The sequence below is a fragment of the Geospiza fortis genome, unplaced genomic scaffold (genome assembly GCF_000277835.1).
Source record: "Geospiza fortis unplaced genomic scaffold, GeoFor_1.0 scaffold40, whole genome shotgun sequence".
Taxonomy (NCBI): Eukaryota; Metazoa; Chordata; class Aves; order Passeriformes; family Thraupidae; genus Geospiza; species Geospiza fortis.
In genome coordinates, this window is record NW_005054297.1 from 14,134,221 (window position 1) to 14,144,441 (window position 10,221).

Sequence of the window (10,221 nt, forward strand, 5' to 3'; positions counted from 1 at the left end):
CAGCAGCCGCCGAACACAGCGTTCTGTCCCGCTTGTGGGTCACACCGGCTCCAGGTTTGACACCAGCGCGGAAACACCACATCTGCCCCGCAGCTGAGAGCCGTGCTATGGCCGGGGTAATGCCGTGAGCGCCCGAACTGCTCTGAAAAGAGCAAACCCGTACTATAGTTCTAGTCAGGTTTTCTACAGATTCTTTGCTAGATTCTAGATATTCTTTCCAAATTCTACAGATTTTTTCCTGCATTAACATTGCAGGAAACATTTGTAATTTTTGTGCACTATCCCTCGGCTTGGTCTGATGTCCCGCATATTGTCCCTATTCCACTTTGAACAAATTAGACTTATGGTTTAAATAATTGGAGTTAGTAATTAGCACAGACTTCAAGTAAAACAAGATTGCTTTAAGTAGTAATTATCTGGCTACTTTCTAAATTTCTTTTCAAGTGAATAATCTGTTTCATAGAGGTTTCAGAAAAGCTGGTTTGTGGCGGGTTTTTTAAATTACTATTTCAAACCACTGAAAAATACTAAAAAGAGAAATGTCATCTGTAAGTAGTTAGGTTGACGTGGATGATTCTTTCAGTCTGTTTCCTCTTAGGTTCCAAATACATATAATAGGTAGAAATAATCTATGTGCATGAGACATAGATGGGGTTGGCATCCAGTATTCTGTGTTCACTATCTTTCTAAAAACCTGAAGTCCTTAGAACACATGAGCTGTTGTACTGATCATTGGAAACCCTAAGCCAGCTATGTTCCCTGTACTCCTTTAATTTTGGTAGAACAGGCTTTCTACCTGTTAGAACTATAAAAACAGTTTTAAGGAATTAACTCCTGCATATCATAGGGCTTCTAAACATACAGAAATACCAATCTCACTCATAGTTTATGAAACTATCAGTAGAAGTATGATTAGTTTCATGTTGGAGTTCTATAAGCAGTTTACTGTTGTGAAACTTCCAAAAAGGAGAATTAACATTATGCACCTTTAAAATCTTTCCTAAAAACTTCTTTTTCAGGTAGAGGAGAACAAGCCATTAAAGAAAGCCTCTAATCAGATTTACTGATTGGAAGTCTCTAAAGACATAAAGAAAACTCATGTAGAGTACTAAGAGTAGGATCTGTCCACTATCCAGTATTACACTCTCTTAATATATTCAGGCACGGTTGAGTAAGTGGTGAGTAGAGTGGAAATCTGATTCTGAAAGATGGATTGCATCCAGCTGCCAGCAGCTACTGTGTTCTGCTGTGATTCTGTAGGAGCAAAACACATTATCTAAAATCTTATCCCTGCAATCCAACCTCTGTGTGTTTCTGTTGATTTCAAATTACCATTAAAAAAAAAATCAGTCAAACTATAGTCAGAGCTTCAGAGGTCTATGCCTTTTGAAATGTGTTGCAACAAAATCCTGGTGTGGGTAACTGAACAATCTTTTTTTGGTGCCATATGGCCAACACTATTTCCTTTCCTTTTTACAACAGCAAATCCCAGTTCTTGCACAAAGGTGACAGTATCCTTTCACAAAACAGTTCATAAACCCCAGAAGAATATAGAGCTGGAATGCAGCCCCATTACCTGGATTTTCACAACCCAGTATTGGTATACCCAAGATGGAATGGTAGGGATAACATTTTTGTCCTACAGAGATACTGGAAAAGGTGTTTAGTCCATGAAAAGCTTTAAGAAATAATACTTGTCCTCTATGAAGGTATTGCCATAGCTGTGCCCACCTCAAGCAAAGCTTTTAGAGCTTTAGAGTGGCATGGTAGATCTGAGCTCATGCTGTCTATGAAAAAAAATTCTTTGACTCTTTTAACTGAGTGCAAGATCAAGTAGTATCCAAAATTCAGGAAAATTATTTTTTTTTCCTCTTAACTGAAAATACCACACCCAAGTTTCACCACTGGGTTCACTGTACATAAGATCTGTGCTCTGCCCTTATGTCATAGGATTTCTGTTGTCAGAGGGGTGCAGCAGTGGCAATGTGGGGATCTGGGGGCCCCTAGGACATCCCTTTGTATTTTTGAGAGGACTTGGGGTTTGGGCTTGCTTCCTTTAGTTTTAACTCTGAGGGAGACAACATATTCCCTTACAAGCTGGCAAACCAGCAACAAAATGGGTGAAACTGAAAGTATGACGAGAACTTCCTAAGATTAATCTGCTAGATTTGCTTGCAAATGAAAACCATTGTAACTTCTCCATGGAAGATTACATAGTGGTGGTCTTTTGGTCAAAAATGATTAAGTAACTATGATTGATAGGACAAAGGAAAAAAATTATTTCTATTTCCCATGCAGGGAAGCTAAAGGTTGAGAGAAATTATGATCAATTTATATATTTTCCACTGTTTTTCTTTGCAATGGAAAGAAGGAATGTCTCCAACAGATATACTTTGTTGTTATTTAATAATCATTTTCTTATAAGCAGGTGAGAATAAGAGATGTTTTAACAGGAGAAAGGTAAAACTAATGAAGTTTCAAAACAGGGTTTCAAAAATTCAGGCAGTATTTGGAAATAAAAGCATTTTGCTCCTGTGTTCCTAGCCTTGTGCTGTGAAGTCAAAATGCTCCTGCCACATGTAGGTGACTTCTTGGCCATAACTTGGGCTACCAGATAGCTTGGGAGTGTGGCCTGCGCTGCAGCCATCAGCAGCTGGATGTGCAGGGGATTGTTCAGGCTCTGGTACTTTTCACACTCATAATGGTCTGTTACAGAAATCCAGTCTCCTAGTCAGCACTCAAGGTAATCAATTAATAGTAATAGTTATTGCAAAGAGCATCTTCATGCTCTTTTTAATCTCATTTCCTGCCTAAGTTGGAAAACAGTAATTTCTATAAATTTAGCACTAGACAGCTGGAAGCTTTAAGAAAAAAAAATTGATGTTGATTTCATTTACATACTATATAGGGAAATAAGAGTTTTGCTTTAAAAAAGTAATGGCTTCGTAAGAGCACTTCCTTCACAGAATGGAAAGTATAGCAGAAGTCGTGTAAATGCAAAACCTTGGTCAAACAGAGGTTTTGCAATTTCCTAACTGCGGCATTCCAAAAAAGTCTCCCTCTTGAAGTAAGAAGGATTATGCAGACCCAGTGCCAGAATGAGGATTTCATTGCAGTGCTAGTGAATTCACATGAAAGGCTTTTGAACAAAAGACTCTTTCTTCATAGGGTAAGGTAAATCCTATATCTACTAAAATCTGACAGGTTTCATAGACTGACAACATGGCACTGCTCCTGCTACCTGGGCAAAATAAAGCTATCATGTCCAGTATAACCCAGTACAGCCCTGCCTGTCAGGGTCTAACTTTGGGAAGTACTTGCTTGCATATCTAAACTCTTTTTTTTCTTGCAGTAACTAAAAGTAAAGAAGTAGAAATATGTATGGTTAAACACTGGCGAGTGGACCGAGAGGAGAAATATGAAATAGTTGAAAAGTGGTTTTTGAAAGATCTGGAGATGATTGATGGAAAAGAAGCAGATACAGTAAGTGTTATATTCTGTATTATGTACATAGAAAATAATTTTCTTGCTTTGCAATTTGGAATACAAGTATTAAAATGCAATTAAAATGCATTATCTGAAAAATAAAATTAGGTTACCGAGGAATTTTGGCTTTATTGTGTGTGAGAGGCTCCACATCACATTTGCACTGTTGGAGGAGAAGAGGAAGGTGAGATTTTTTTGTTTGTTAGTTAATTATAATAGCCTTCATCTCTGGTTGAGACCTCAGGCAGAAGCTGGATGTTTTCTAATTTGGTCATCATAACTGGTAATAAAAGTTCTCCATCTGCAGCTTCCAGTGTAAACTGCAGTTAATGTAATAGATTTTAGAGTATATTTGAAAAGAAAATTTCATTAAAATTTTTTATGGAGACTTTCTTCTGAAGCGTTGTGCTAAAATATTCTTCAGAAATGATTCAACCTTTTACAGCTGGGATGATCAAAATCTGTCTCATTTTTGATTAAAGAAAAGCCTAATTGAACCTCAAACTCATGGGGTAATTAACACTGCTATAAATATTCATAATAGGTATTCATATCCATAGAATTTAAAAGAATTTATCTGCTGCTAGGATTAATTGTGTCAAAGAGCCAGAAAGCACAAAGAAATACAACTCAGGCAGGAAGAGCAATCAATATTCTTCTTCTTCCACAGACATACACAGTTATAGTCCAAGGCAAGTGCTTTTCATGTACTGTGTTTTAGGCAACATAACAAACTGATTCAGTTCAAAACAAGACTGTACAGTACCAATAAAGTAGAGTGTATTGCTTGAGAAAACTTAGAAAGTTTTACTCAGAAAAAATTCCCAATGGCAAGGAATTACAGCTGCTATTTTTAAAGTTTTAAAAGACCATTTAAGATGAATAGCAGAAGTATGTGAAGTCATTTAGAGCCCATCACGCTGAGAAAAAGCCATGTAGGTAGCTGGGCAGAGAACAACAGATTGCAATTCTAACTCTGTAATGTGTGTAGTAATTTCATTCTCTCTCAATTTTTTTTTTAGGATAATCCATATTTTGATATGCATTTCCACAAAGTCTACAACATGGAAGCATATAGTTGTGCATCTAAATATACCTTTGCTCGAACGCTAAACAAACTGAATGCCACGTACCTTAAGAAAGACTTCAAGATTGTGAACTTTGATGACACCTACCTAAATGATGATTCAATCTGGTCATCCAGCAATAGAGATTTCTTAGTAGTTATGAGGGTTTGCTTCTATGCTTTCAACCTTTTATGTCTCTCCCTCTGTCGTTTGTCCTAAAGATGTATTTTCTAACATTAAGGTGACTGGTTGACTTTCACTGACCAGCATTTCATAAACCACCCGATAAAAAAGTTAGTAGGTGATAAAAAGTGGAGCATACTTTTTACATTAATAGGTGACAATTCATTTATACATATTAAGAGGTCTTCACTCTAGCAAATACTTATACATACAAGAGACCGCAAACATAGAACCAGTAATTATCATGGTCAGTGGGGATTGCTTATGTAAGCAGAGCTCAGCATTTGCTTATATGTTCGTGGAAGTACAAATTAGCTTTCATTAATAGCTTGAAATACTTTTGCAGCATTAAGATCATTAACAGTTAGTTAATATCTTGGAAGTAGGAAAAAAAGCAATCAGTTGAGTTCTGTATGAGAATGATGCACATTTCCATTTCCAACTGTGCTGAAACACAGAACGCCATTAAAGAGATCACACTTATATCCCTACAAGAATCCAGTTCTCATCCTGATGACTAGGAGTACTGCATCAGGTACCATGGGACCAACTTTTCACCTATGCAGCTATATTATTTTTCCCACAGAACATTTAGTATTCCTTTTGTCCTTCATGTTATTTGTGATACTGTCTTAGAAAACAAATGTTCTTGAGCAGCATTGCTTTATTTGTCAGACCTTTCAGAACTTCCGTAACATTAATACGTCCTTTCTTGCCCTTCATTGCTTATGAACAGCTGTGTTTAGGGAACAGAAATTGTCTCTATCGCTAAACCAAAGGATAAGAAAATACTGTGTAAACAGTAGTTGTTGGCTACTAGAGTTACTTTGTAGGCAAGTGGTAGAGTTTTCAAAATAGAATTATGAGAAATATTTTCACCAGTTTCTAGCTAAGTGTAAGCATATTCAGTGCACTACTTAAAGGCGCATTAGTACTTAGAGCTACAGTTACCATGGGGTGGAGTCTATTTGAAAGGTTTGGAGCAGCTCTCAGAATGTAGCAGCTGGACTGGTGGTAGTATACTATGGTAGAAACAGAGGATAAGTGGCAGCTGTGTTGAGAAGCTGAAGAGGAACAATGTTAATGATAAGAAGCATAGTGTTCCTGCCCAGTGTCTGTCAGCTGAGTTAGCTAGCTGTCCATCCCATAGAATATAAAAAACACCAATCCAAAATAAACTCCATTCAGAGAAGCTTCTGGTCAGAATGTCCTGCAGGAGAAAACTAACTTTTTCCTTTGGCAGCCAAGAGAGTCCAGGAAGGCAGGCTGTGGACTAAACTGGGTATGGAGCTGGAGCTGGGTGATGTCAGCTCCCAGAAAATCAGAGGCTGGTTCATGTCCTCTCTCAGCACCTGCCATCTCTAACATGGGAGAGCTGAGCAAGGGTACTCTGCTGTACTGTGGCTTGGACTTTGTCTTTCATGTGAACTCCCACCTTTGAAAACATTTGTGTAAATGTGCTTTAGATTCAAAATTGAAATAACATCAAGTAAATGAGAATATATTTGAAAACCTGTAAAAGGTACAGCTTTCTATTTTTGCAATGTTGTCCTGTTGTGTGTACATAGGAAAGCCCATACCTTTGATTAGTTAATATTTGGATGTTAGATATTTATTCTAGGCATATATTGCAAATTACATTGGTTCTAACACAGATCTTAATAATTATTACTGTACAGTAAGACAGCTGTGAGGGCAGTTTATGTGGGTAACAGAAATCCTCTGGCATTTGTAAGGTCTTAAATTTGCCACCTAAATACTGTTAGAGGGAAGGAATGTAATTTTAGTGTTTGTTTGCACAATAGAATTGGTCTTTTGAGATGTCTTTGGGATAATCCAGGGCAAGTAAATGTATTGTGACATTTGATTATTAGCTACAAGAAGTATTTGCCCAACATCCAGGTTCCACAAAACCATAGAAAGAATAATTCATGCTACTGCTATCTATGATATATTGTCTTGTTTGAATTGTGTATTGATTGTTGAGGTCACAATGTTTTCCACAATATTTACAAATTCTTTGCTTAATAGGTACAAGGAAACGTTTTCTGGGTGGAAAATCTTTAATCATTCATCTTATAATTGTAATAAAACATAGAACTCTAAAAATGATCACTTCAGAGCATTCTTTTGAAATAAAGTACATGTATACTGAATTCTTGCCGTAATTGTCTGTATCATTTTAGAAACTGATGATAGCTAAACAGTTACTGTAATGTTCAACCATATTTAATGGACTTTCTTCGGTAGTTTATACATTTTTATTCTTGTACTATATAAACATGTAATGGGCTATATTGAAGGACACAAACCTGCATTTTATGTGGAAGAATATGCAATTAAAATCTCTCTGGCATTTCTTCTGTCTGATAATGTAGTATTTCAGATATTCTTAACTGAGCTGTCTGACTGAACAAAAGGAATGGAAAAACCAGGGACATTGTCCATGTCAATTATTTCAGTTACTATCAAAAGGAAGAGTACTTTAAAAGATCTTTGTGGACCTAATCTAGGCACTCCTTACTTCCACACAGCTCTCTGTAAGATATCAGCTACCAAGAGTCTGTAATTGCCTGACTGTGCTATGGGAAGTCTGAGGGACACTATCACTTTGTGGTGAGCATAGCACAGCTGCACCACAGGACACAGAGAATATGCTAAATTATGAGTGGAAAAGACTCAATGGGCTAAATAGCCCATCTTTCAGTTAATGTGGAATTATTTCCTACATCACATTTCCTGACCTTAGATAAATGGAATGTAGTTTGAAATAAAGTATCTGGGGATTCATCTAGTTCTCCTGGAAGAATTCTCCAAAACTGACAAGGAAGAAACTTACAGGAGGAAAGGATTAACACAAATGCATCTGTAGCATTCCTATAAAAGGTTTCAACTACATGATGGAATGATTACATGAGATTTGGATTATAATGCAGATTCTCTTCAGAAGACAGGAGTAGCTATTAGCCAAGTCTGTTCCAGAGAGAAGAAAATACATGGTAGCCTGAAAATGAAGAAGAGTGATCATAAGCAAACGGAAATTCATGCTCACATGACAGGCAGAAAGGGAACAGAGGCTGTCATGGAAGACAGGTGATTTCTTTCTATATATGTATATTTTTAAACACTTAAACCAACATCAGAATTAAGAATACAGTGAAACCTCTGACAATAGAATTTATTTACAGCAGAAATACTCCTCTTCTGTGAGTTTCTTTTTCATGGTTAGCTAATATTTTCTTGCATCCTAAATTAAGCAAATACAGATTAGTGCAGAATTTAAAAAAGGTTTTGGAAGTGAAACAGAGCAGGGAGCATGTTCTGGACTATGGCTTCTGGGTTATTTCTCATACTTTTTTCCTTTTTGTTTTGGAGTCATACATATACTAACATACATATACTAACCTCTTTCCGACACAAGCCTATATTGCTCTCCCTACCAACTACCTAGTCCCCAATGCCTTCAGTCACGTTCAGCATATAAACTTTTTCTAGAAAATTTATTGTATTATGTAATTTTTCATATATAATTTAAGGATATTTTTTCATGACTTAAAGTCAATATTGGAAGATCAAACACCCTTTCTAAAGAGCATCTGTGGAAAGCTGAGGTAGGAGGGGAAAGGATGGCACTGTGCATCTTGGTAGATGATGTCTTGTCAGTTTTAATGTGTAAACCCATTTTAGCAGTAAAAAGTGCATTTTAGTGTGGTTTCCTTTTTATTTTAGCATAATTAAAGCTAAAAGATAGGGAATTAGAGCATTCTGCCTAATACAACAGCTTTATGAAACATTGTCCAGTATTTTATGGCTGCTTTGTCCAGTCTTTATAGAGCTAGACAGAGACAGTTACATTTTGTGGCTGAATTGAGAAATTACCAAACTATAACTTCTATTTTAACCTAGGCCCTCATGAATGATATATTATAGAATTATACAGCATGGTTTTTTGCAAGTCAGAAAATAAAAGTACATTCAGTGAGATTTAATTGGTCAGTCATATTTAATCACAGAATATTCTGGGAAGGGATACGCAAGGATTATCAAATCCAGCTCTTAAGTGAATTGCCCATATGAGGCTCAAACCCACAACACTGGTGATGTTAGCACCATGCTGTAATCAACTGAGCTCATCTCAATTAATGCTTTTGATTAAGTGGAAATATGACATAGGAATTACAGAAACACAGTTCTACATGTTAGAAATCCACATACTGGCAATTTAAAACAAATCCTTGGAAAGGATGTTTTCTGTTCTTTATTGGTCATGGCCTCACAAATACATTTTATCAGCTACACACTAGAATGAATAAATCATATACAATTTAATCTGGAATGATTTCAGTCTATCCTTAACTCTGCACTCCATTACATTAACAATGCTAAAACTTAGGTAAGTATATTGATCGTGTGGAGAATGTTCCAGTTTTCACAGAATTCATCAGTGACTACAAGTACCTATAGCCGATTTGGACACCAGTTCTCATGGTTAGATGACAAATCCTAAATCTAGTTTCAGCATAATTTTCCCATCTGGATTATCACTGACATCAAAGACTGTCAATTAGTCCAGATTCTTCTACCTAGGAGCAAAGCAAAAATCTGAATGCTGTTCACAGATTATGAAGATGAGCTGAACATGAGCCAGCTGTGCCCAGGTAGCCAAGAAGGTCAATGGCACCCTGGCCTGTGTCAGCAATAGTGTGGCCAGCAGGACCAGGGCAGTGATTGTCCCCTGTACTCAGCACTGGTGAAGCCTCACCTCCAGCACTGTGTTCAGTTTTGGGCCCCTCACTTTCAAAGGGAAATCGAGGTGCTGGAGTGAGTCCAGTGGAGGGCAACAAGGCTCATGAAGACTCCAGAAAACATGTCCTGTGAGGAACAGCTGAAGGAGCTGGGTGTGTTTAGCCTGGAGAGGGCTCAGGAGGGACCTCCCTGCCCTCCACAGCTCCCTGAAAGGCGGCTCGGTGGGGAGGGGGTTGTCTCTCCTGCTGGGCCTGCAGTGAGAGGACAAGAGGAGATGGCCTAAAGCTCAGACAGGGCAGATTCAGATTTGATATTAGAATTTCATTTCACTCTTAGTGTTGTCAGGCATTGGAATAGGTTGCCTGGGGTGGTGGAGTCACCAACCCTGGAGGTGGTCAAAAGGTGTCTGGATCTGGTACTGGGTGATAAGGTCTAATGCTTTAGGGGTTGCAGTGATAGTGCTGGATGCATGGTTGGACTTCATGATCTTAATGGTCTCTTCCAAACTTGCTGATTCTGTGAAGTGACGTTACACCTGATGCTGTGGCCAAATGGGAGTTACAGCATGCAGTCAAATTACACTGTAATTTGAAGTTGATTGTGCAACACTGTAATGCACTGTATGCATCTTTCAACACCAGGTTTACGTGCATTACTTTTGTGGACTCATTTGTTCCCTAACAGGCCCGAACCCCCGCAGTGCCTATGCCGTGACGTCACTAGGGAACGCTGACGTCAC

At 37.8% G+C, this 10,221-nt stretch overlaps 1 protein-coding gene across 1 annotated transcript; it reads left to right on the top strand.

The window, feature by feature from the left end:
• Nucleotides 1-3,360: 3,360 nt before the first annotated feature.
• EXOC1L (exocyst complex component 1 like) lies at nucleotides 3,361-6,892 on the top strand. The gene is made up of 2 exons (XM_031066456.1): nucleotides 3,361-3,483; nucleotides 4,509-6,892. Exons 1-2 carry the CDS (start codon nucleotides 3,382-3,384, stop codon nucleotides 4,770-4,772), a joined length of 366 nt encoding a protein of 121 aa, XP_030922316.1. The 5' UTR covers nucleotides 3,361-3,381; the 3' UTR covers nucleotides 4,773-6,892.
• The last annotated feature ends 3,329 nt before the right edge of the window (nucleotides 6,893-10,221 follow it).

Bases quoted from the DNA above. Each gene is read 5' to 3' on its own strand.
- EXOC1L (XM_031066456.1), top strand. From the start codon at position 3,382: ATGGTTAAACACTGGCGAGTGGACCGAGAGGAGAAATATGAAATAGTT. The intron at 3,484-4,508 runs GTAAGTGTTATA...TTTTTTTTTTAG, and splicing joins ATGGAAAAGAAGCAGATACA to GATAATCCATATTTTGATAT.